The 26,876-nt window shown below is 35.7% G+C and overlaps 3 protein-coding genes across 6 annotated transcripts in view; 1 reads left to right on the plus strand and 2 right to left on the minus strand.

The window, feature by feature from the left end:
* The window catches only part of LOC134795644 (uncharacterized), a 439,378-nt gene that overhangs the window by 347,735 nt on the left and 64,767 nt on the right, over window positions 1–26,876 (minus strand). For all 4 annotated transcript variants that reach the window (XM_063767547.1, XM_063767546.1, XM_063767545.1 and 1 more), the window contains exon 2: window positions 2,898–3,318. In XM_063767547.1, coding sequence (XP_063623617.1) covers window positions 2,898–3,273 — 376 coding nt within the window. In that variant the 5' untranslated portion in view covers window positions 3,274–3,318. The remainder of the gene's footprint in view (window positions 1–2,897; window positions 3,319–26,876) is intronic.
* Window positions 20,487–22,166, plus strand: LOC134795690 (uncharacterized). The gene is made up of 2 exons (XM_063767622.1): window positions 20,487–21,316; window positions 21,737–22,166. The coding sequence occupies exons 1-2, from the start codon at window positions 20,489–20,491 to the stop codon at window positions 22,148–22,150; spliced, it is 1,242 nt and encodes a 413-aa protein (XP_063623692.1). The 5' UTR covers window positions 20,487–20,488; the 3' UTR covers window positions 22,151–22,166.
* Window positions 25,070–26,538, minus strand: LOC134795630 (uncharacterized). The gene is made up of 2 exons (XM_063767530.1): window positions 25,693–26,538; window positions 25,070–25,513 (listed from the first exon to the last, which is right to left on the minus strand). Exons 1-2 carry the CDS (start codon window positions 26,476–26,478, stop codon window positions 25,097–25,099), a joined length of 1,203 nt encoding a protein of 400 aa, XP_063623600.1. The 5' UTR covers window positions 26,479–26,538; the 3' UTR covers window positions 25,070–25,096.

The following is a 26,876-nucleotide window of genomic DNA, read 5'->3' on the forward strand; positions in this document are numbered from 1 at the left end:
TAATCGTGGAAGGCACACGGTCTTCATGTTAAGGCAATAAGGATATATTCGAATATTTATAGTACATTATAGTTCGTTTTTTTTAGCATTAGAAAAAATGTAAACAATCTTGATGTGTCTTTTAATTGAAAAAACACGTTTTAAAAGTAAGTCACGGCAAATATGTAACAATTTGGAATCTAATACGATCATTTATATTCTTCTGCTTTCATAAGTAATAGTTAGGTATTGATTAAAAAAAAGCGTTTTTTAATTAAAAGACATGTCAAGATCGCTTACCTTCTTTCTAATACTAAAAAAACGAACTATAGTAACTGATGTGCATTTCTGCATTTTCTATAATTATTTGCATTGTGTTCTAATATAATTATCTGTGGCTGTTATTTTTCCATGGAGTTGTGTAGCGGCATCTATATCTTTTTTTAAGATATAGGAGGCGAACGAGCACACGAATCGCCTAAACGTTACTTTAAACATTCTATATTTTTTTCTCATTTAAGAATAGCCACTTTTTTTTTAAAGAGTAGGTAAGCATTTGACCACAATCTCAACAGATTGTAAGTGCCGATGTGATCTAGGATGGAGCATGCTTACGTAAGAGAAGTCTATTCACTCTCGATTTAATCAGATCCATATTTTAGGCTGGGAATAAGTATATTTGCAGGAAGTGAATTCCACTCCCTAGCCGTTCGCATAACAAAGCTGTCAGGCATGTCTTTTTGCTGACGAGAAGTTATTAGAGATGTATTTATTCACGCAGGAAACGTACATGAAGATATTGATTGTTGATCACTGACCAATCATATAGCTCCAGAACTTATTAAAAAGAAAACACTATTGCGCAAAACTTCCCTAGTCGCCGGCTGACAGGTGCCCAAGTAATTTTATTATAGTTGAACTTATTATTCTGTAAGCAGGCAGGCTACTAACTAAGTGCTCGGTTTACGAATGTACCCGGAAAGTTGCAGTCCGCGACGAATGGCGCCGTATTAGCAAGATCATCACTCATCGAGATTCACAATGATGACCACGACCACTCTGGCAAGAGTGTACCGACTAAGAAGAAGAAGCAGGCAGGCAGTTGTGACAACTGATATTGGCTGCATCCAGTAATAATTGACAATTATCGTTAACAAGTAGATGTATTAGGTGTGTTTGTCTAATTTATTTTTAAATTGGTTCACATTTTGTGCTGAAACCACATCTTCGGGGAGTTTGGAACAACTCACTACTCGGTTGCTCGGTTGTTTGTATGGGTTACTGTGGGACCTATGCCTTTCTAACTTTAAGTGATGACTGTAACGGTGCGTGTAACGAAACGTTACACTATCAACCTTCATACTATTTCTGGCACCATACAAATTCTAAATTCCCTTTTCAAATTTTAACCCTATTCCAAATTCCATTCAATGATTTTGACGGGTTTCAGACGGGTGTTGTTGTTGCGCTTGAACTTTATCTCAAAACAATCTAAAGTTTTGCTTAGCGTCAAAACACGTTGAAAGTGTTAAAACATAAGCTTGGAATAATAACAGAGTGGCGGTAAATTGATGGCTCTCGTAGCCCAGTTTTCCAGTTTCGGACGGGCGCCTGCTGAATTTACCTGAGCAAAGACGCCGGGCGGCGGACGGCTTAATTAAAAGGCGCTTTCAATAAAATATCGGTTCTAATCACCCGCCGAGTAAAGGCGGATGTCCTGTTCATTTCCGGGTCGACAGGTAACAATGGATCCAAATAGCGTCAAAATTTACTTATTATACCCACAATTTATTAATTATTTTGCTGATGTTTTTATTTTTATTTATTTTCTCTTCGTTGTGAAACAGGATTTTGACATCAGAATGGTAACAAAATTATGTGATTTATGGGCCTTGAACTGGGCTTCATACAGTAAGGACATTTTTGTCTTTATTTATTTATTTTATTTATTGTAACAGCGTGGCTCCGTAGCGTCGTCTGACTCGGCGTAGGATTCGGCAGTATGTCTGAGTATGATCCTTTACATACCTACTTGGTTTGCTAGAACGCTCGGCAAGCAATGTGAATAAGATACGAGTTCGTGATTAAATAATTAATTCTTTCAGACACTTGAGGATTTTTTTTCTTTAATATTCCTATTTAGCAATAAAAATTTTGTTCCTGAGGTCTGTAATTAACTTAAAGGATATTTTACCACAATGTTTTTCCTTTATTAGACTTAGTTGAGGAATTCATAAGTTGTACTAAACATTTTCAGCTGTTAATATTTAAGTAAGAGAGAAACATATATGTGGCATTCCATTAGAGAAGGGTCCTTATGCACATGAAGCATTTCTCTGATAGAAAGCCACATATGTATAAATGAATATTGTGTCGTGCGACTATCGTGTTTCACGGTAGGCTCTGTCATTGTGCTAGTACGCCCTCTAGGCAGAGTTTTGCGTAATATTCCCTATTGGAAAAGCCCCCGGGGGCCTAACTAAAATGATAATCGCTAAAATAAAACGCCAGTCGAAGCTGTAATTATTATGTAGGTACTGACTTTTCATAGCGTCTGTCATCCCGGTAAATTTTTTTATTCGTTTATCATCTTGGAAAGGGCATCAGGCTTAGAGCATCTAATAACCGGAGTCGCCTTTAAGAGCTTACCCCTCTGCCGAAAACCTTGCACAATTGTGCAAACTTTTGTATGGACTGACGTTTATTTGACACGGCTATTTGTACGTTACGAACAAATCATGTTATACATTTAGCTATACATTTAACGTGCTCCTCCTCCGCAAAAATGGCAGACTGTTTTGTACAGAAAATGACAGCCAAGGCGTCTCCAAAGGCATCAGGCCATCTCGCCTGCAGGTTTATCGCTGGTCAATTTGTAATAATAAAAACCTAGGACCTAAAACCTAATCTAAACTCACCTTCATAAACGACGCCCCTCACAAGCTGCTCCGTTTCAAACACCGCATGCTCAACCGTCAAATTCACTCCACTGTCCGTCTCACTCAACGTAACTACCTCTCTTTCACTCCTCGCGAAGGCACATGCGTCTTCTACCTCACTCATTTCTGTGGTCACATCGGTTACATTTTCAACTGTATCTAAAGTAACGTAAAGTTCAGATTCGGGTGGGCCGGGTGAGCGGCCTGGAGCCGGGTCCCCGCTCGGCAAAGTTAAAGTGGAGATGTAAGGTAAGCACGCTAGTATGGTGGCCGCTAGTAAGTTCACTGAGCACAGCCGCATTGTTAACTTTGTCGTCCATTGCTTGGTTTTACATGGGAGGTCGTTTGTGGCCATGTTTAAGGCAAGTTTGGGCGATGTGGCTCATGGCGTCATCGGAATCTGGAACAAATAAAGATATATTAATATTGGACAATACTACAAAATTTCAAGATGTCAATGCAAAAAACCAAACTGTCTAAGGTCTCAGTTATTTATTCAAAACCAATCAATGTATAAAATTACTTAAACTTTGAACCCATCACACCTACAAGTCTTTAATTTTGTTTTTTTTTGTGTCAAAAGAGCTGTGTCGGGACCATTTCGGGGCTTATGTGTTAAGTTATGTTACGTGTTGTTTTCTTCTTTTATTTTGCCTCGAATAAACGCTCTCCATTCTATATTCTCTAAAAAATACTGACTAGACTATAAAATTAGTATGCATATACCAAGCCTTTTTGCTTTCAATTATTATAAGTACTTTTACTGCTTCCCCCAACGGGGCAATACCATAATCAACAAAACCTAATTTAACACTCGTAAACTTCGAGTCCTTGAAATAACGGCCAATTCCAGTTGGGCCCGATTCGACCCCCATTATAAATCAGCGGGAAGTAATTCCATTACGCCCTAGGCCAACAATAACACCGAGCCAGAAAACATGTTTTTAACTCCTTGGAAAAATGGTTCGATAACCTGAGAACGTTGCCAAGTGAAAATGGTTTCGCGCCAGAAATGGCTGATATTTTTAATGATTATTTATAAGAAGTTTTAATCAGATATTTGTAAGTACCTTATTCGAGACAATCTATCGGAAACAATCGTAAATAAACGCCAAACGAAAGTTAATGTATGGAAATGATCAAGTTACCAATCATTGAATATGTCATCTCGATACATTATGATTTTTTTATTTAATCTTAATTTATTTTCACTGTTGTTCGATTAGGCTTCGTCGATATACCTACTATTGTAATTTTTTCTAAGCCCCCTGGTGCAATTTTTCATCTATTTAACGTAAAATAATAAATATTTGGGGACAACCTTACACAGACTAACCTAGCCCCAAACTAAGCAAAGTTTATAATACGGGTTATAGGCGACTATCCAAGTATATGTACATATTGTACATACTAATGCTTCTCAATTTTAATTTCGCTTCAAATATTCAACTTCATTCCAAAGACAATCTTTATTTAAAAGTTTTCCAATAGTGCTCACTGTTTAGGTGAGCGTGCCCCGGCCTAGAAACCCATTTCCGGCCTCAAAGAATGCTTACATAATATCGCTCGGCCATTTCAACCGGGTAATACCGGAAACGACTAGCCGAGACATATTATTATGGGTATCGCCAGAAGAGTTCAGGGGAATGGTTATTACACACACAGCTACATAGAGTACCTACTAATCGCAAAAACACTATAGACCTCGCGAGCACTTAAAAGAGTAACCATATTAAAATTTTTACAAAATGTTAATCAACAAAAAATCTATTAATTAATCATCATGCTCACAATATTTCACGAGAATTGGCTGAGAAATGCGACCTGCATATCGGAGAACATCCGGACACATAAAAGCATTTTTGCCCAAGTTAAATCGGAGACCTTCGCTATAACTCGGTCAATTACAAAAGTTGTCCCTTTAATTCGCTACACGTTACACGATATATTATCAATATTTCAAGGCCGGACCGGGCAAAGGCGAAGGTCGGTAAATTGTCCCTAATGGTGCAAAGGGCGAGGTAATCGCGGGAAAGAAAGAATCCATTGAATAAATGACCTTCGTTAGTATTTTCCAGTAAATGTAACATAGAGGCCGATTGTTCTGTACGATATGATGCGGATTGGAACTCATTTTGGAACTCACCTTGAGTCGTGTTCCCGGTTCGACGGGTGCAATTTGGCTTGACTTTAAAAAGTACGAGGACAAGTGAAACTTACAATATACGAGTATGTCGATGTTGATCACGTAAGACAGCACCGTTATATATATATATATATATATATATATATATATATATATATGTGTGTTTTTATATTATAATTTTTCTTTTACTATAAATAATAACTCAGTTCGTTTGAGTTATTATATATTCTATGTAATTTTAACTATTGTCAAAATGACTTGAGCGAATGTCAAATGTCAGATATTTACAGTTGCAATAAGAATAAATGAAAGAGGTTTGCACATACGTAATGAAAATCCTAACTTTCTTTAGTTTACTCCAAGATTAATCACTAATGGCGTTATTCATAAACGCGTTGTTAAAACTGGCCTGAATTAGCTATGAATCGTTTGTCTTTCTCTGTCATTTTGACTTATGTATTTGCCTTCCATCAACACCAATGTGAGTGAGCCGCTACTCGTGCTGCTGATTGGTGCTCACGGTCCAGGTCGTGTCAAAACAAGATGAAACCCATAACAAATTGTTACTACAGAATCAACTTCCTAGTGAATGTGACATGGTGTCGATATCTAGGGTAATTCGCCAGTAACTGGCCGCCCTAAACTAAAAAGGAATTCTATATATAGGTGAATAGAATTCAGTTTTGGTTTGGGGTGGCCAGTTACTAAAAGTGGCCAGTTACTGGCGAATTACCCTACATAGGTTTAGTTTTGCTCTTTATCCTCTATTCGCCCAGAGATATATAAATAAGTACCATTCCATTCTATTTGAAATGTTTATTTTGACAAATAAAAATAGTATTAGTCTTGGCAAGTTTTGAAGTCTGCCGCCCAGACGGTTAAGTTATCTATGCTGAGGTATATTGTGGTAACTTTACACAAACTTTGCACCGTTTGTGTAGAAGGACTCTATCCCTTCTGAATGTATAATTTCACAAATTACTAATGTGATGGAATTATAAGTGACTAGATGACCCGGCGAACTTCGTTTCATCTATCATCTAGGACTTAGGGTGGTTCACGTTTGTATTGGAAAAATTCAAACTCTAGCTAGAAGAAGCGGCACCCCCTCATTTTTGTTACACTTATTATATTGACAAAACACGCCAAGTTTTATAATCTTATCTCAACTACAAGGGGGTGCTCAAACACTTTGAAATTTTTCAAAGCTGTATGAAATCCAAAAAAAAATTATTATTTTCTCGATTTTTATGTGAGTAGTAGTTTTGACATTATTAGAAAGTGTGATTTAAAAGTTATTAAGTAAATAAACATTTTTATGATTTTTTAGGTGAAATTAAAAAAATCTTACTTTTGAAATTTGAATTTATAAAATTTTCTACTTTAAAACTTATAAATGACATGTGCAAATAGTGTGAAAACAGATACTTAAATAAAATTCTGAATAATAAATCCTTTTTTTTTGGGTTTCATACAACATACAAAATTTCAAAGTGGTTGAGCACCCCCTTGTAGTTGAGATTTATTTATTTATTTAATCTTTATTGCACATAAGAAAACACACTGTACAAATAGGCGAACTTAATGCCATAAGACATTCTCTACCAGTCAACCCATAGTAGTGGAAGAAAGATTTTAGATATTCGGGGGAATGAGGGTCGTTAAGAACAGAAAAGAGGGTGCAGAGCATGCGAATGTTCCGACGAATACGAGTAGGAAACCAGCCAAGTTTAGAGCGGAAAGAGGAGACATGATCGTATTTACGGAGACAGAAAATGAAACGAATGCAATTATTCATTAACCGATCTAATTTGTCCAAGAGCTCCTCTTAAAGATATAAAGCTACGAAACTTGGTGTATTTTATCAGCATAATAAGTGTAACAAAATAAGGGGTGCATCATCCTGCTAGGCCTTGTTCCCATTTACTTGGGGTCGGCCTTCCCTGTTCTTTTCCTCCATTCTGCACGATTGAGTGCAAGGTCGGCGTCTATATTGAGGTCTTTCAGGTCTTGCTGAACCGTCGTCAGCGAGGTGGCAGGTGGTCTTCCACGTCCTCGCTTCGTCGTTGGAATATCGAGCGCTACCTTAACCATGTAGTCTACAGGACGCCTCTGTACATGACCGTACCACCTCAGGCGTTTTTCCGTAGTTTTTATATACTTACATATGTAAATAGATTTTAGAAACCCAACATTCAAAAGCGATCCGAGTTACTCAAATACACCTTACAATCTGTAGATATCATTTGTTTTCTTGTTTCATAATGACACCTTTACGATCCAAATATACGAGTATTTTGCATGTCAAAGGTCACAATGTTATCAACGAAGCTTGAGGCAAATTATAAATGCCTGTATTTGTCTTCGAGAATATTTCGTCAGGTGACAACCAAACCTCACTAATTACCACCGCAAGGTCATAGCCATAATGAACCATATTAGTATTCAAATAAGGTTAGTAATTAGTGAGTTTTGCTTGTCACCTAACGATTTTATTGTTCGTCATTATACATTATTTTAAAATAAGTAGAAGGATCGCTGTTGAATGAACAAAACGTACATCCTGGGGCGCTATTGTTTAGGTACAGTCACCTGCAATAATATGATACACAATGAAGGCCGCAAAAATATCTGACACGATCTTATTTGTAGAGCCATAAGAGCGTGTCACATATTTTTGCGGCCTTCGAAGAGTAACATACTATTGCAGGTGACTATACCTAAGTACCTAGATCAGCATTTCCCAAACTATGGGTCGCGAGCCATTGGTGGGTCCCGAGCGAATTTTGAGTGGTCTCTGAAACCACTACGGAATCTGAGTGTTACAAATAATATTTTTTGCCCCCTTTTTAAGGCGGCCAAGAGGTGGGTCCCAAATTTGTCAGATTTTGTTAGGGGGGCCGGAGCCCAGTCAACTTTAGGAACCTCTGACCTAGATGAAAAAACCGGTTAAGCGAGTTCATTTATCTCGCACAAACTTTTAACTATTAACTATTTCTCGCATCAGTGACTGTACCTACCGTTTTTAGGGTTCCGTACCCAAAGGGTAAAAACGGGACCCTATTACTAAGACTCCACTGTCCGTCTGTCTGTCTGTCTGTCACCAGGCTGTATCTTATGAACCGTGATACAGACTAATACAATAGATACATAGTTACTAGACAGTTGAAATATTCACAGATGATGTATTTCTGTTGCCGCTATAACAACAAATACTAAAAAGTACGGAATCCTCGGTGGATGAGTCCAACTCACACTTGTCCGGTTTTTATTTGCTAACATGTTAATACAAGGGGATATTTTTTTCTGCAGGAAAAAAAAACTATTTTCACACAAACAAAATCACTCGTAAAACTTTTATGTCATATTTACTGACGTAAACTTCCTCGAAAGAACTAGTGGGCGAAGATAAGAATAATAAGACGATAAAATACATCATAACCTCCCGTTGAGGTCGTAGTCGGGTCGAGTGCAATTTGGTTCCTTGCTTCTTCGGGCCGTAAAGGGGCCAGGAATTGGTGAAAAAACATGATCATTTATGTGAAGTTGCGTAACAAATAAGGGTACGCATTTCTGTGAACGAGTAAATAATAATAAACGCGTTCAAGCTATCCGATGTCCGACCGAAGTTGCGGTTTCGGCAGGATTCGGACCCAAGGTTTGGTTTCGGCCAAAATATTTCGGCCGCGCTGAAACTGTATTTTAGTAGTGTCCGGCCCAAGTTTCCGTTACGGTTTTGGCAAAAAAATCGTGTTTTGGTCGAAGATTAGTTTTCGGCCATTTCCATATTTTTTGTGTCTAATTTATTGTGATAAATTGCTAATTTTCCATCTATTTAACTAAATTTTCTTTTAAAACTCAACAGGTATCATCCTTATTCGTGACACTTTATTTTCACTACCTATGTCTATTGTATGTGTGTTTACGATTAAAAACATTCTATTTTATTATATTCTATTCATAAATACATTTGCTGGCTTGTATTACCGAGCAATCACATTAGAATGTGGAATGTCAGGAATGTGCATCAAGTTCAAAACTATTAAACACTACCTACTCAGAGGACACAAATAACACACAATTTATAAGGGCATGGGATTCAATTGAGAACATTAACAATTCCTGTGATGGCGTGACTTGCTAAGATTGATTGGTTGAACCACGAACGAGAATTATTTTGTTGATCTTGACTCATTGAGACAATAAAAAAGAATGATATCATAACAACGAAATAGATTCTACAGTATACATGGTGCTACTTTACCTCCCTAGGGCGGGATTAAGGGCAATACGTGTCTATGTCAAGAATTTAAAGGGCCATATGTACTGTAAAACGTTGTACGTTACACATGCGAAAAGGTAATTCGCAACTCGTGTCGATTTAAAACACTCCCTTCGGTCGTGTTTCTATTTATCGCCACTCGTTGCGATGTTCCTACTTTTCGCACTTGTAATGTACTAATCTATCCTCGTAAGGCCCAGTGTGCATTACAATGTACAGTCCGTTTCAATCCAGTGAGAGCTTTTCGTAAACCAAATGAAGTAGCATTTCTTTTGGTTCATTGCTTTCTCAAACAAACTCATAAGCTCTATCCCCAGTATCGCAAAAATGTATATTTTTATGAAATGAAATAAATTGTATTTTTGTATTTTTTGTATATTTAAGGCAATAAAAGACCCCACGTGTATTGTGCTGTACCGCGCGCGACTTAACTATGACAGTTCCTTCAAGTTTTAAAAAATAATTGAAGAAAAATGTTTGTTACATTTCTAAATGAATATTTTTTTTTATTGGAAACATTTGACCACAATCTCACCTGATGGTAAGTGCCGGTGCGATCCAGAATGGAACATGCTTACCTAAAATATGTCTATTCACTCTCGATTTAAAAAGATCCAAGTTATAGTGGACTGGGAATAGATTTTGCAGGAAGTGAATTCCACTCCTTAGTCGTTCGCATGATAAAGCTGGATGCATAGCGTTTAGTACGAATCAGTGGCAGAGTAACGACGTAAGGGTGAAACGCAAGTCCGCGTCTAGTTCCATGGTGGCAGAACGGAGATGGGCGGATTAGATTATACTAGTGGCTCTGTGAGCTGTAGACCTCGCGAGCATATCTTATTGGGCACGATGAAAATATAGTAAATAAAAAAAACAATACGAAAAGTGTAAAAAAAAATACAAAAAGTTATATCCCAGCATATAATTACTGGGGATCGAACCCAGACCTTCTGTGCAAACAAAAAAAGCGAACGTTTGCAAAATACGCCATGATGGTTCTTGCTTAAGGTGACGAAATTTAGCTACTCATTCTCAAGTAAAAACTAAATATCTTAATAACTCCAAAACCAGCGAAATATATTTTCTGAATTTTTTGACATTTAATCTGTAAACATGTCTCAAAAAGAATACACTCTTATGATACCGATACGACTATTTGTATGAGCGCGAGCTATCAGAACTTTTCCATTTTGAAAAATTGTCAAAAACCGGCTCGACAAAAAAAAATTATCGGTTCATAGAATTCCGTTACAAAATTTCACGAGAATCGGTTAAGAATTGCGACCTGTAGAGGAGAACATCCGGACATACAAAAGCAAAACGCCCGAGTCAAAACGTAGACCTTCGCTTCGCTTCGGTCAATAATCCCATCGCACACTCCCCGAAATGTATTCTGTAGAATACCGATAAACAAGCTACCTTTCTTATAAATGTGCTAAACTTCCAAAAAGCGTGCACAATTTTTTTACGTGACAGATACTCCATGTACAAGTGAACTGTCATAGGGACGATCATTCCACGCGCGAGGTGTAATTATTAATGATTTAATGCTATTGACTATAATGATTATTTATAATCATGCAATAGAAAAATTAATTCAAATTTTACTGCGTCGTGTTTTGTGCAACAATAGGTGCATTAAGATGCTAATAATTTTAATTACGTTTTACTTTTATTTTTTAGATAGGTCATATATTTGCATGTGTATAATAGAGACATTAACAAACTGTATCAGCAAATGAAACTTCTGAATCAGCATTATATATTTATATTTGTGCCTTCTCTCCTCTAAACACTGATAATAATAGGCATAATGCAGATGACCTCTAATATCTGACGCGCTCGAGTGACTCCATGTCGTGTTTTTTTACATTTAAAAAATCTTTAGACGTTTTCCAGCTAGCTAAAAAAGAATACATTATTTTTTTTTTTTTTTTTTTTTTATTTATTACTATTCGGAGATCCAACAGCTGTTAACATGTTAATAGGTTTTATAAATGTGATACAAGAAGCCAATTACAGGTTCTCACCAGTAAATACAGATTAACAAAAACAATTGGTGGTTAGCACTATTGCACTACACATACATTTCAACGCCAAAGGCAGAGTAGCAAATTTTGAATTCGTATTACTAAAGAAGATTCAAAAGAAATACAGATTAACAAAAACAATTGGTGGTTAGCACTATTGCACTATACATTCATTTCAACGCCAAAGGCAGAGTAACTAATTTTGAATTCGCATTACTAAAGAAGATTCAAAAGAAATAAAGAAAAAACACAGCACAATGAAATTTCACATTCCACTAAGCCATGCTCATTTAAAGAACTCCTCTGTCAGGATACGCCGCACAGTTTGGATGTTGCTGTTGAAAATATCGATGTCATGCTCCTTCGTGAGTTTATTTAGACATTTACTAGCACGTATCAAAAAACTGTTCTGTCTGTAGTTACGCGAAGCATTTGGAACAGCAAGGGGTCGAAAATTTCTTGTAGATTTGGATGGAATACTGAAAGAGAGCTCAGCCAACAACTCAGGGCAATCAATATTTCCGTTTATAATATTGAGAATGTAAACTATGTCTGAGATTTCACGGCGTGTATGCAACGGAATGAGATGATGCTTCCTACAAATATTGACATAGTTGGAGGATGCATAAGGATATTTAAGTTTAATGCAGAGGAACTTGATAAATTTCTTCTGGATGCGTTCTAGTCTATCAATATAAGTATGATATCGGGGATTCCAAATTTGTGATGCATACTCAAGTTTACTCCTAACATATGTACAGTAAAGAATTTTAATAGTTTTAGCTTCAATGAAGTGTTGGGAGCTACGCATGATAAACCCTAGTGTTTTGGAGGCATTAGATATGACAGCATTAATGTGGGAGTCAAATAATAATTTAGAGTCATGAATAATTCCCAGATCTCTCATTAACTGGACTCTTTGTAGCTGTTGACCTTCAATCATGTATGTAGTTGGAATTATGCATCGCTGTCTAGAGAAGGTTAATGTAAAGCATTTGGATGGGTTAAGTTCCAATCGGTTTAACTGGCAGTAGGAAGCTAGGCGCGAAAGGTCCTCTTGCATAAGGACAGAATCATGAGCAGATTTTACTTTAGCATAGATTTTCATATCATCTGCGAAACAGAGTAAATTAGAAAATCTAAAGCAATCACAGATGTCGTTAACAAATACATTAAAGAGGAGAGGTCCCAGTAACGATCCTTGAGGGACACCACTTGGAACGGTCACCCAGCCTGATATATAATTGTTAACGACAACAGCCTGTGATCTATTGTCAATATATGATGAAAACCATCGCAGCAAGTCACCATGAATGCCCATTTTATGCAGCTTTAGAATTAACAATTTATGATCAATTCTATCGAACGCCTTGCTGTAATCAGTATAGATAACATCTATTTGGGCTCCTTTGACCATTTCACTTGTGACGTAGTTATTAAGCAATATCAGATTAGAGACCGTAGATCTGCGTTGAAGAAAACCATGCTGATTTGGATTGAAGCAATTTCTGATTGCTCCGTAGACTTGACTGTAAACTAGCTTTTCAAGTACTTTGGAAATGATGCACAATTTGGAAATCGGCCTGTAATTGGTTACGTCTGTTTTAGGGCCTTTTTTGTGGACCGGAGTGATAAAGGCGGATTTCCATAGTGCTGGAACCTTACATTCCGTGAAAGAGCGTTTGAATAATAAAGCTACGGGCACAGCGATAGTTTTCGCACAATTTATCAGAAACTGGGCTGGCAGATCGTCTGGTCCAGCTGATTTAGATGGATCGAGTTTCAACAGCAGTTTGATGAGCAGGTCAGAGTTGACTTCAACGCTAGATATATGGGCAACAGAATCATACATGGAGTCGTCGGGTGTTATTGGATCGGAATTTGATGTCGAGAATGTAGTACGAAAATATTGGGAAAATGCTTCACATATGTCAACAGCCGTGTTGACCACTCGATCACAATAATTCAAACAGCTAGGCATACCGCGTGAGTTGGAACGTGACTTTAAGTATGCCCAAAATTGCTTGGGGTCCTTTGCAATGTTACTCTCCATACGGTGAACATATGCGTTAAAACAGTCATGTTCCAGTTTCTTAACCCGGTCCCTTTGTACATTGAAGGAAATTAAATCTGATCTATTACCATAAATTTTAAACTTTTTTAAATACTTTAATTTCTCCTTAATACATTTTTTTTAGTGCGGGCGAATACCATTTGGGAAACGTGTCAATATGTATTTTTTTACTGGGGATGTATTTACTTCTAAGTTTTTTACAAGTTGAGTAAAAGAAGTCGAGTGAGTCATCTAATGAGCGTCCAGAGAATTCCTCCTCCCAATTAATCAGAGATAATTCGGTATTAATAGAATCATAATCACCTCTATTATAAAAAAACTTAAGTAATGGACCAGGCTTTAAGCTACCGACTACAGCGAAATTAATTGAAACTAAGAGCGCTTTGTGATAAGGATCAATTGGAACTAGAGGGTCCGTACATTCTGAGACGCAAACAGTATCATTTGATAAAACAAGATCCAATATTTTGCCTTGGTGGTTAAGGATACCGTTATACTGACTTAGGTTATACGTATTAAGCTCATCAATCAGTAAGCATTCGGCCTCAACTCGGTAATTAGACGGAGTCATTTCTAAATTATGGGGAGTCCAAATAATATTACTCATATTGAAATCGCCTATTATTAAGTATTTGTCTTCAAGGCCACTAAGCATTGTGTCACCGAGCTTATTTAAGTAATTTGCCAGCTGCTGTGAAAATGTATAGCCATTATTTTGGTTGCACAGATATATAACACACATATGAAGTTTAATCGGCGTAGAACCGCGATGCTTAATAGACAAAGAAACCCAGAGGTCCTCGGCTGATGACTGATAACTTGGCTGCGGGATAACGGCTAGCTCCCGACGAGTAGCAATTAAAACCCCACCACCACGGCTTTGATTAGTTAAGCCAGAATCGCGATCCCGCCTCCAAACAACATACCGGTCATCGAACAATTCCGTGTCCAGTACTCCATCCAAAAGCCACGTCTCTGTCAAGAAAATAATATCATATCTAGTGGAAATTAAATTGCGATAAAAATTGGTAGTCTTTGTACGAAGTCCCCTCACGTTCTGATAGTAGATGGTTGGATAGATATTCTCATTTAGGGCCATTTACGTATACAATAAACAGGTGTAATTATAGTAAAAAAACATTATAATAAGCTGACGTTTAAATAATAAAAATATATAGTTTACAGCTGTACCTAAAATAGCAGTATTGCATAACACAGAAATGAATAATGACCACGCGTAACAAAAAATATTGTAAATCTTAGAGGAGCATAAACGCTTTAGAATATGTGCGAAGGAGCGAGTTAATAAGCATAACATCTGAGGAGTGTGCGAGATAAGGATAAATATAGTTAAATGAGATTATAACGTTTATTTCTTCCTTTCACCTAATCTTTCGAAATCTTGGGCATTGCGAGGATTTCAAGAGACGAGTGTTAAACATAACTGAGTGAAACATAAACGGTTTTACCACGCCAACGTGAGGAAAATAATAACCGTAAAAACATTACAAATCAAATCCAAATGAACGCTAACTATTTATCATTGAACATCATCATTTAAAAGTCAACTCCACCAACCATGAGGAAACAATTCAAAACTTGCATCTAATTAGTTTGCCATCTCCTGTATATGTCATCTTATGTACACAGTTTCCAATAAATAAATACTTTACTTTTACTTTACTACTTTTGAATCTTCTTTGTTTACCTCTGTCTTTATGTACCTGTTATTTATGTTTCTTTCTAAAATTATTTTGAGATGCTGCAATAAAGTGGATTTGTATTGTATTATTTTTATTACACCTCCATCTTGATAATTTGTTTTAATATTTCCGAATTTTGTTTACAATTGAACCACCATGGCGTGTGTTGTATAAAATGTCTATGAGAGTACATCAAAGACACCTTATTAATAAAAAGAAACTTTGTTGACAGCGGTCCACATGATAAATAATTATACCTAGTGATAGCGGTACAACCTGAAATTCGGGAATCAGCTGCAAATGGTGTTAAAGGTATGAAAATCGGCACGATTAATCTTTAGGCCATTTGAATCAATTTTACCCGTAGCACCAAAAAAAAAAAACAAACGGAAAGGAGTTATGACGTCATCTTTTTTTGTATGGAAAAATAAAAAAAAATTGTTCAGAAACCTATCGTGTGTGGTATTAAATGAAAGGGCATTTTGAGCCGGTTCTAAAAATATATCACATTATTATATTTCCGTCACTTGCATTCAATTAAAATAAAAATAATTTTCAAAATATACCAAGTTTGGGCTTCTCCAGATACGAAACCGTTGAATTATTTTTTGCAAAATATACCTCAAGTAATACTCAATATCCTCATATCTAACCCCAAGAAATTAATTTCGAAAATATATCGTTTTAGTATTAAAAAAAAATGTATTATTACAAATTGTGATCTATCAATCTATCAATGAAACGGCCTCCTAGCCTAGTTGATAGTGACCCTGCCTATGAAGCAGGAGGTCCCAGGTTCGAATCCTGGTAAGGGCATTTATTTTTGTGTTCATCATCATAATCACACAAATAAATGCCCTTACCAGGGCTTGTATATATGTGTATATGGGCATTTATTTGTGTGACGATGATGATGAACACACAAATAAATGCCCTTACCAGGATTCGAACCTGGGACCTCCTGCTTCATAGGCAGGGTCACTATCGACTAGGCTAGGAGGCCGTTTCATTGATAGATTGATAGATCACAATTTGTTATAATAAAAAATAAAATAAAAATACTAAAACTAAATATTTTCGAAATTAATTTCTTGCGGTTAGATATGAGGATATTGGGTATTACTTGCGGTATATTTTACAAAAAATAATTCAATGGTTTCATATCTGGAGGAGCCCAAACTTGGTATGTTTTGAAAATTATTTTATTTTTAACTGAATGCAAGTGACGGAAATATAATAATGTGATATATTTTTAGAACCGGCTCAAAATGCCCTTTCATTTAATACCACACGCGATAGGTTTCTGGACAAAATTATTTATTTTTCCATACAAAAAAAAGATGATGTCATAACTCCTTTCCGTTTGTTTTTTTTTTCGTGCTACGGGTCAAATTGATTCAAATGGCCTAAAGATTAATCGTGCCGATTTTCATACGTTTAACACCATTTGCAGCTGATTTTGGTCAACCGCTTATTATCCCTGAAAAACCAACATAAATACATACATTAGGTCACGAAAATTAGTTAACCGATTTGCCGATCGATGGCGCTGTATTCACATAGTATACTTCTGGTCAAAATCCGGTTTGTTTTTGTGTTCTGTATAAACGTACATACATAATAGTAGTTTGTGTTAGTACAAGGGATCAAAATGATATATTTCCGGCAAGGGCGTACATTGAATCCTGAATGGAGCGAGGAATTGCGAACGTAGTGAGGGATTCTAAAGTAGAATCCTGAGCGTAATGAGGGATTCAAGTGTTAACGCCTAAGACGAAATAATTTTGATACCGTGTGACACATACTGCTTTTCACATCAACTATAAGGAAATTGTTATGTTCCAAAATATGTATTATTTGACCAAAAAAGAAATAGTATGCAAGAAAGAAAAAATCGTGTCCTAGAACAGAAAAGTACAACTTTGATCCCTCCTAGCAGGGAAGAAAAGTGCCACTTTGATCCCTCCTAGCAGGGAAGAAAAAGCCCTTTTTCGAATAGATGATGTGAAAAAACCTTTCGTGTTTATAGTTGCATGAGATAATTGAAGGTTGGTAGTGAACCCTCGCTGCGCGAGTTAAACAGACACAGCGGATTTTTGAGAATAAAGATATATTTTATGAGACGGTGTGGTGATCAAATTTAAAGATAAAGATAAAGATTTCCTGCTGTTTTTCTCAATGAGAATCTAAAGTATTTATAGTACCTACTGTAGGTACCTACTATAAACGACGCAATGGGAATGAAAAACAAACGTATTATATGACTTTTATGATATTTGCAAGAATCACAATAAATAAGATAACACTGTTATATAATTAAGTCACTAATGTAGCTAGATTATCTTCCTTCTTTTATTATATTAAAAGAGGTAATTCAAAAACGGATTGTGAATGAGACGATGCTACGTCCAGGACCACAATGGCGCTAATGGCTATTAAAGAAATTTGAAGAATGACCGAAGGAGATAACCAAGTTTGGATAACTTATTAAATGTTATAAATAATATAGGACCTTGAATTATGGTTTTCTTTTGATGATGGACTAAATTGGGTATAATACACATTACGTTGTTAATTCATCACAAATCTAACAATTCATATGATAAAGTGCTTAATTTAACTAATAATGCTTTTATGTATGTCATCCTAATTATCTATCATACAATGCTCTCAAATTGCACAACATTGTAGTACCTAATCTTGTTATCAATGTTAAAGTAGCAGGTAAATATAGTTAATATTGTCACAATGACGAGGTGGCCTTAACAAATAGACGTTTTCTTAACTATGACTTGATATCTTTTATCATTTGTTATTTGAAGTTTGTAAAACTAACACAATGGAAGCCGAAAATAGTAAAAGTAAATTAAATCAAAATAATGATCTTCTTCCGGAGAAAGTTGAAGAAGCAATAAAGAAAATAATTAAAAAAGAAGGCTACACAGATTATAAACTGAATACTAAAGCCATATCTACTGGTGGTGGTAACTATTTTGGATCTCTGTATGAGGTTGATGTTGTTGGAGTAACGAAAGATGGTGAGAAAGAAACAAATATATTTGTTAAAGGGATTATCCCGGCAGATCATCTTACAGCTGTGTCAGTCACTGGAATGTTCAATATGGAATTATTCTTTTACAACGATTTAGCAGTTGTACTTAATGACATACAAAATGAAGCTGATGTACCTATAAAAGAAAGATACAATATCGCTAAGTCATTTCAAGAAAGTATACGGGAAGCTATTATTCTGGACAATTTGGCAAAGAAAGGATACAAAACATTGAGCAGATTTGATGTGCTTCCAATAAATTTTGCAGAATTGTGTGTCAAACGATTAGGGAAGCTGCACGCGTTGTCTTTTGCTTTGGAAAATAAACGCCCAGATTATTTTGATCAAAACATCAAGACAATACCTTGCCCATATAATTTTAACGAAGATTTTAAAGGTTTACTCAAAAATTCTTAAAAAGCACTTTCTGCATGTTTAGATGATGATGCCCAAAAGAGGTTTAATGCATTTCTGCCAAAATTGTGGGAGAAAAGTCAGGAATATTATTTAGATCAGAAATACAAAAGAACATTAATACATAATGACTACAGGGCCAACAATATATTGCTGAAAGAGATTGTAAGTGCTTTAACTTTTATTTATGTAAGAAACTTAAATGTTTTTAAGTTTATAAGTAGTGTAAATAGTTTGACACTTAAGTGTATAACTAGTATAAATTTTATACATAGTATTGGTTTTCATGAGTTAACTATCATTTTAATTCAAGAGACTGCAATCAATTCGGAACGGAAAACTTACAAAGACTTTTATATACTACTAATAAATTAAAATCGTTCAATGAATTTCAGAATTAAGATCTCTTAGATCTAATATCTCTAGAATATCTATATCCTGAGAAAATTAGACCCATGTGGCCAAGCGGTCTAGGCGTTTGCTGCGAAAGCAGAGGACGGTTCGTTTCCAGTCCTGGGCACTGGAGGCTTTGGTTACATATTCTTTCGTATGACATCTATTTCAAACTGAAATAATTAAATAGATAAATTAAATAGTAGCGTTTCTACTTGAAATTACGCAAATTAAAATATTTTCACAATATTATAAAATTTATTTTCCAATAACTATTTAATATAGCTCAGCGACCTAAAGAGGGTCTTGGCCTCCGAAACGAGAGCACGTCACTTTTCCCGATCCTGCGCCGTTTCCTGCCAATTATCGGCTTGAAGCTGACGCAGATCCGCTTCCACACTGTCTCCCCAGCGGTATCTGGTTTTCTTATATTTGTTTTTAATTTTAGGATGGTGAAATCGTTGACATCATACCAGTGGATTACCAGTTGATGCACTACGGCTGTCCGCTTCTCGACTTCTTCTTCCTCATTTTCCTTGGTACAGACCAACAATTCAGAAAATACCACTTGAAAGACCTCAAGGATATTTACTTCGACTCCTTAACAAAAATGCTTCAATATTTTGATATCAATATTAAATTTGTATTTCCTAGAGATGATTTTGAGAATTTGTATAATGAGACGTTAGGTTACGGTCTGCAATGTTTTATTCAGCTTATGCCATTCATTTTTGCGACTGAAAATGAGGTACCTGATCTAGATAAGGATTACCAAGGTGAAGTTAATATTAAGACTGATCCTAGAATGAATGAAAGGGCTAGAGGGATAGTAGATGATTTTATTCAATGGGGTGTATTGTAACTGAACAGAGTGAATTTTAATTTTATTTCGCTTGAGTTTAAGATATCGCAAAAATAAATTGTAAATGTAAACAATTTAATGAAATTTGGTTGGAATGTGTTAGTGGTTGTAAATATGTAATAAAGTTATCGAAGCTTAATGTAGGTAAGGCACAATGTGGTTTTCGGTTTCTTTACAAAAACAATCAACAGGGTAGGGTCCGGTTTATGGTTTTGATTTACTAAAGTGTGTGCATCAGTATATGATGATGATCATTGTTGATTGATTACTAAGTCAACTGGTTAAGAAAGTTAGCCCTTTCAGAAATATTTTCTTGATTAAAGTATGTCAATCATATGTAGATAGGCACCTACTATCCTACTCTACTCACTAAAATTGCATTATAATCATCCTGCCAGCTCAGAATCAGATTTGCACGGCGGCTACACTAGCCATGTCTGATTAATGACAATTTGATTCTCTTAAACACGCACTTCCTAACAAACATGTTGATTGTATCTAGTTACGGTAGATTACCGAGCTAATATTGCGACCATTGTTCCACTAATAAGTACTAATAACGTATCCGATGACTCGAACAATACAAACATATTTAAAACAGTGTACTCTATCACATGAATGAGCATTTGATGTCTGAGTATCCTGGGACTCACATCGAAATGGAGGTAAAATCTTGTAATTGTGAGGATATGAATCTACTTCCTGTAAAAATTGAAGAAGCAATAAGAAAGATAGTCAAGAAAGAAGGATATACAAATCATAATCTGAGCACTAAATCCATATCTACTGACGGTGGTAATTATTTAGGATTATTGTATGAAGTCAACGTTACAGGATACACAGAAGATGGCAAGAAAGAAACAAACATATTTGTTAAATGTATTATTCCTGGAGATCTTCTAAGCGTTTTGTCGGTCATTGATATTTTCAAAACAGAAGTATTTTTTTACAATGATTTAGCAGTGGTATTTGATGAAATACAAAATGAAGCTAATGTGCCTGCAAAAGAGCGGTACAATATTGTTAAATCATTTCAAGAAAGTATACCTGAAGCTATAATTCTTGAAAATATATCAAAGAAAGGATACAAGACGGGATTCAGAATGGATGTGATTTCCTTGAAGTTTGCGGAGTTGTCCATTCAACAATTGGGAAGACTGCACGGGCTATCGTTTGCTTTAGAAAAGTTGAAACCAAATTATTTTAATCGCAAAATTAGATCTTTGTCCGTCCCTTATAATTTCAACGAAGACTTCAAGGGTTTGATTACAAATTCTGGACAAGTAATATCGGAATGTTTGGATGATGATGTACGAGAAAGGTTTACTGCGTTCCTTGAAAAGTTATGGCATGATGTACAAAGGTACTATAATGATCAGAAATATAAAAGGACAATAGTACACTGTGACTACAGGGCCAACAATATTTTAATGAAAGAGATTGTAAGTTCTTTATTCATTTTCATTTATTAACTTGTTGGGGGGTTGGGGTGTCTGGCGACCTATGAGCAGGGTTATATTTTGCCCAAAGGCTTAGCTTAGCGCGGGGAAATGCGGCCAGTGTCCTGGGCACTATGCCCCAGATGACAATTAGGTTTCGTCGAAAATTGATTACTTATTGATATTGATTACGTATTGTAATATTGTAATTAATTGATGTAATAAAGAAATAGTCACCTTTCATTTATTTTTGTCAAAAATAAATCTAATATAAACTAGAAAAAAAAGGTGTTAGGATAAAGTAACCCCTTCACGTTAAACATTTGTTTTTTCTGCTTTATACTTTTGGTGTGTGTGAAGTACAATGTAGGTACATTAGATACAATGGTCCATATAATACAAATCCTACACTTGTTTTTTCAGGGCGGTGAAATCATCGACGTGGTACCGGTAGACTACCAGTTTATACACTACGGCTGTCCTCTGACAGACTTTATTTACTTCATCTTTCTGGGCACCGACCAAGAGTTTAGAAAAAATCACCTGGAAGACCTCAAGGACCTTTACTTCGATTCCATTACGAAAATGCTGAAATATTTCAATATAGAGGTTAAATCTGTTTTTCCTACAGAAGATTTTGAAGATTTATATAGAGAATTAATAGGTTTAGGTTTATTTAGTTTTGTGCAGGTTATGCCTTTTATTTTTGCAGTCGAAGGTGAAATACCCGAATTGGGTAAAGACCAATTAGCTGATGTAAATGTTAAATGTGACGAGCGAATGAAAGAGAGGGCTCGAGGAGTAGTGGATGATTTTATTCGGTGGGGTGTCATGTAATTTTTTATAAACTTTTTAATCGAAATAATTGTATAAGATTAGTGCACAAATATGTTATGATTCAATTAAGGTTCAGTTAGTACACTGTCTAAGTATTTAATTAGATTTAATTCAATATGTTTCATCATCCGTATTGTCCACTAGTAGGATAGGGTATCGCTTCCAGTACGGATCGAATTGTTATATGTCTAGTATGTCTACACTCCTAATTATTTTACACATCACCTAATCAGAAAATGGATTTTTCTTCCCTGCTAGGAGGGATCAAAGTGGCACTTTTCTGTTCAACGACATTTCATTGCCAGTATAAAATATTAATATAATTAACTATGAACAACGTATGTACAGTCTGGCAAGAAAGAGTAGAAATTAAAAAGTGGCAACACTGTAGTGTCAACACTAAGATTTTTTTATGTTCCTCATAGTTGATGTGAAAAGCAGTATGTGTCACACGGTATCAAAATTATTTCGTCTTGGGCGTTAACACTTGAATCCCTCATTACGCTCAGGATTCTACTTTAGAATCCATCGCTTCATTCAGGATTCAATGTACGCCCTTGACGGAAATATATCATTTTGATCCCTTGTAACACATACTAATATTGCTTACCCGGTGATACTAAATAAAATGTAGGTATTCACCGCAATATTACCATATGAAAATTCGAATACTAGTAAAAATTGTCACTCGTAATTCTAATTTACTCTTTAAATATAAATCTATTAATTTAATATCCTAAATTTTTTAGTGTAAGTTTGTGCAGTGTATTTTGGGTAAATAAACTGTTTGGGTTGTATTCAAGAGTTTTCTTCGAAACTCCAACGGAGGCCGTCCTATAACAGAACGAAGGCCAAAGATGGAGCTACCGAGTACCGATTTGACCACCCCGCATGTAAGGCTCTTTATAATTCTGAACGGGACGCCGTGTAGGTACAGTCGCCATCACATATATCGGAACGGCCAAGGTGCTCACAAATATTGAACTTTTCACAAATATTGCCTTTGTCGAGGCGTTAAGGCTGATTTAGACGGCGCGCGAACTCGCATGCGATTTTAGCTACATTGCGGACTGTTGGTTACCTCTAATTCAACCGACCGATCAAAACCCGCAATGTAATGAAACTCGCATGCGAGTTCTCGCATCGTCTAAATCAGCCCTTAGTGTGCGTGTTGAGATATTTTTGAGCACCTCGGCTGCTCCGATATATCTGATAGCGACTGTACCTATACAAAAATATTGTTTTGTAAACACATGACGTTTTATGGTAAATAGAGTAAATTGCAGAGTAATTTTAGTACGGTGGTTAAATGACAGTATTTACAAGGAAAAGCACAGTCACGTTATTATATGTAATTCGTCAGAAGTATACGTTTTGCCTTCTCATGACATTGAAATGTAAAATTGGTCGACACTAGCGGGCGTACAATTAGTAGGTACGGATACCATGAGTTGGCATTTGACATTTACGCTAGCGACAGCGTGAACTCGATCGCATTGCCTCTCGATCACACCAATACATCAGTGCGAGCGAGTTAGACTGCGATCGAGTTCTGCGATCACATGGTAGCCGTGCTGTTATACCATTACCAATACATATGATCATTTGACACACGTATCACACGTATTTTTAAGCACTTTAATTTAAATAGTTACACTAGTTTATATATATATATATATATATATATATATATATATATATATATATATATATATATATATATATACAAAGGCTGGTAGGTAGGTATAAGTATATATAAAAGCATAGGTACATACATTGAAAACATCCATAACTCAAGAACAAACAATAGACCAGCCAATTCGAACGAACACTGATATCAGAATGGCATTTAACTGATGTCATTCTTTTCGCTCATATTTGTTCGTACATGTACTTTCGCAGGGAAGAGGCACGATAGCTATGTAAATAACATTATTATTCAAATAACATTCTGATGACGGTATACGTTCGAATTGGCCTGATGACAGTAACAAAGAATCATGGAAATAATGGTTTCAAAGAAACGTATATGTTAATATGATTCTAAAATATGGCCCAATCTCAGTATAAACTGAAGGATTATTAATATATTCAATAAAATAAAAGTGCGAAATTCTCCACTCGGCCATTTTGACTGAAACACCAATCAGAGGCGACGTAAGAGTTGACGTCATCAATGCATGACATATTTCTTAGAGCAACATAGACAACCTCATTGACTGTAATCCATTACGTACTCGCCAAAGAGTTTGGAGGTTCAAAAAAAATATTGTTTCGCAACTAAACATTTATTACATCCAAAAAATATTATTACACGATATAAAGTAAATATTTATTTGATATTATATAAATAAAATGCTAAATAATACGATATTTCACCAAAAAGCTTTTTTAATTATTTGGCTGAATGGAACTATCATTGCCATGTTGGCTGTCGTAACTAGAAAAAATTAAAAATTAAAAAGTATAACCGGGCTCGGTGATTTTCACTCAAAATTTACATGTATCTAAATAAATCTTCTTAAATTGCAACCGTGTGAGAGTCTTTGTATAAAATGACTTATTGTGAACAATTTTTGTAATGTATTTATCATCCCTAATCGTAATATATGGTGCTGAATTAACAATATCATTCGGATTCAAGGGAAATTCGTAACTGTAAGTATGTAAACAATGTCTACCACCATGATTTATGACGTCACAAATGGCGTGCGAGGCGTTTTCGCGCGAGGTTTAAACTAGCTATAATAAAATACAATTATTTATGTTAAATCTTATGAGTAAGTATAGCTGAAATATTGTGTTTTTCGGAACCAATACAAGTGTACTGACAATATTAAAAGGGATTTCAAAATTTGTCATCAGGCCAATTGTCGTCTGAGAGTCATAAAAGATACAGCTAAAATACTAACGATTGAATAACCCAGTAAGTACAATAGTATTTCCTCACAATATACCCCACTTTTGGAAATCATCTACAAGACCTTTAATCCTATCATCCATTTTTTGATCTGGAGTAACAGAAATTGTTCCAAAATCATCTTTAGCAAGGTCAGGGACGTCATCGTCTTTAGTGAACAGTATAGGTGTTAGCAGAAGACCATATATTAGACCAGTGTCTAGTCTCTTCTTGTACTCTGTTTCAAATTCACTCCGTGGGTACACTGACTCAACGTCCATGTTAAAATATTTCAGGAACTTTGTTAAACTTTCGTAATACAGATCTTTCAGATCGTCAAGATGTTTTCTTCTGAACTCTTGGTCGGTGCAAGGGAAGATGAAATATATGAAGTCCATGACGGGGCATCCGTAGTATAGAATTTGATAGTCCACTACTTTGACTTCAGTTATGCTATCGCCTTCCTGCAATATAATATTAATATTTGTTTAGATCTTCATAGAAAAACTTAAAACGCCAATAGAAACTGTCTTTATGAATCCATAAATGTTAATTTGTACCTAATGCTAACTGCACAACTATTGGATGATTATGATTTTTATGATAAATAAATGGGTAGGTAACAATGATAAACAGCACATACTTTTTTCACGAGAATATTATTCGCCCTGTAGTCTCCATGGCATAAGCAGCATCTACTTCCAGCGTTTTCGATGATATTCTTTTTCAAGGTCCCCATAATGCGGGATTTGAATTTGTACAGTTTAACTTTCTGTTCCGAATCCAAACATTTATCCGTATAAATGTCCATATTGTTAATGAACTTTTGGTAATCATCATTAAATATAACTGTAGTTTTCAAACACTTAATTTTCTTTGCAAAGTATTCAGGATGCTGTTTTTCCAAGACCCAGGACAAGCCGTGGAACCTCGCCAGTTGCTGGACAGAAAGTTGTGCAAACTTAAGAGAAGCGACCTCCATTCGATGAACCGTCGTGAAGCCCTTTTTAGCAAGGTTCTCCAGAATTATAGCGTTCGGATTCATAGCATCGTAACTTTTAATTATATTGTATCTTTCTTCATCTGGAATATTGGCTTTATTCTGTATATCATCGTATAGTTTTGAGAGATGTCCGTAGAAGAAGGTCTCCAATCTGTAACATTCTGCGATATCAAGTATACCCACTTGCATGTCATCTATTTTATTTTTAATAAAGATGTTGATCTCTTTATCTCCGTACGCAGTTTTTCCTTTAATGTCAACTTCGTACAGTTTTCCCAAAAAGTTACCACCGCTAGTCGAGATTGCCCTATTGATAGTTTTGTGAGATATATATCCTTCATTTTCTACGATTTTGTCGATGGAAGCTTGTAATGGCGGCGGTAGAATATAGTCACCAGAGGATAGAACTTTGAACGGTGCTTCCATTTTGATGAACGCTTTATTGTAGTCTTGATCTCGAGCACTAGTAATATACTACGAGTCGTCGGAATAGGCGTTGTCTTATATATCTACCTCGATATAAAGGTATTTTCAAGATGAGACAGTCATTAGCAACGCAAAAAATAGCATGCCATTCATCTATTCAACATTTTATTGATGTTGCGGTAGTTTTCCTTAGATTCCACTGTTATTAATGCTTTATGTAGGTACCTTTTTAGGCGAAATCAAATCGATTCCAAAACCGCGGATGTACTATCTTCGTACAATTTTTAAAACACGCACAAGCAGTTTCATGTAATTGAGTCTGTCCAAAATCTCATTATTTTGAATCAAGTAAGTAGGTAAGTAAATAATACACTTTATTGCACCACAAATAAAAATTC

The sequence above is a fragment of the Cydia splendana genome, chromosome 12 (genome assembly GCF_910591565.1).
Source record: "Cydia splendana chromosome 12, ilCydSple1.2, whole genome shotgun sequence".
NCBI classification, from domain to species: Eukaryota; Metazoa; Arthropoda; class Insecta; order Lepidoptera; family Tortricidae; genus Cydia; species Cydia splendana.

What these genes read in the sequence shown, in the direction of transcription:
- LOC134795690 (XM_063767622.1), top strand. Translation starts at nt 20,489, where the DNA reads ATGAATGAGCATTTGATGTCTGAGTATCCTGGGACTCACATCGAAATG. An exon ending in ATATTTTAATGAAAGAGATT is followed by an intron (nt 21,317 to 21,736) that starts GTAAGTTCTTTA and finishes TTGTTTTTTCAG; the next exon opens with GGCGGTGAAATCATCGACGT.
- LOC134795630 (XM_063767530.1), bottom strand. Translation starts at nt 26,478, where the DNA reads ATGGAAGCACCGTTCAAAGTTCTATCCTCTGGTGACTATATTCTACCG. An exon ending in ATAATATTCTCGTGAAAAAA is followed by an intron (nt 25,514 to 25,692) that starts GTATGTGCTGTT and finishes ATTATATTGCAG; the next exon opens with GAAGGCGATAGCATAACTGA.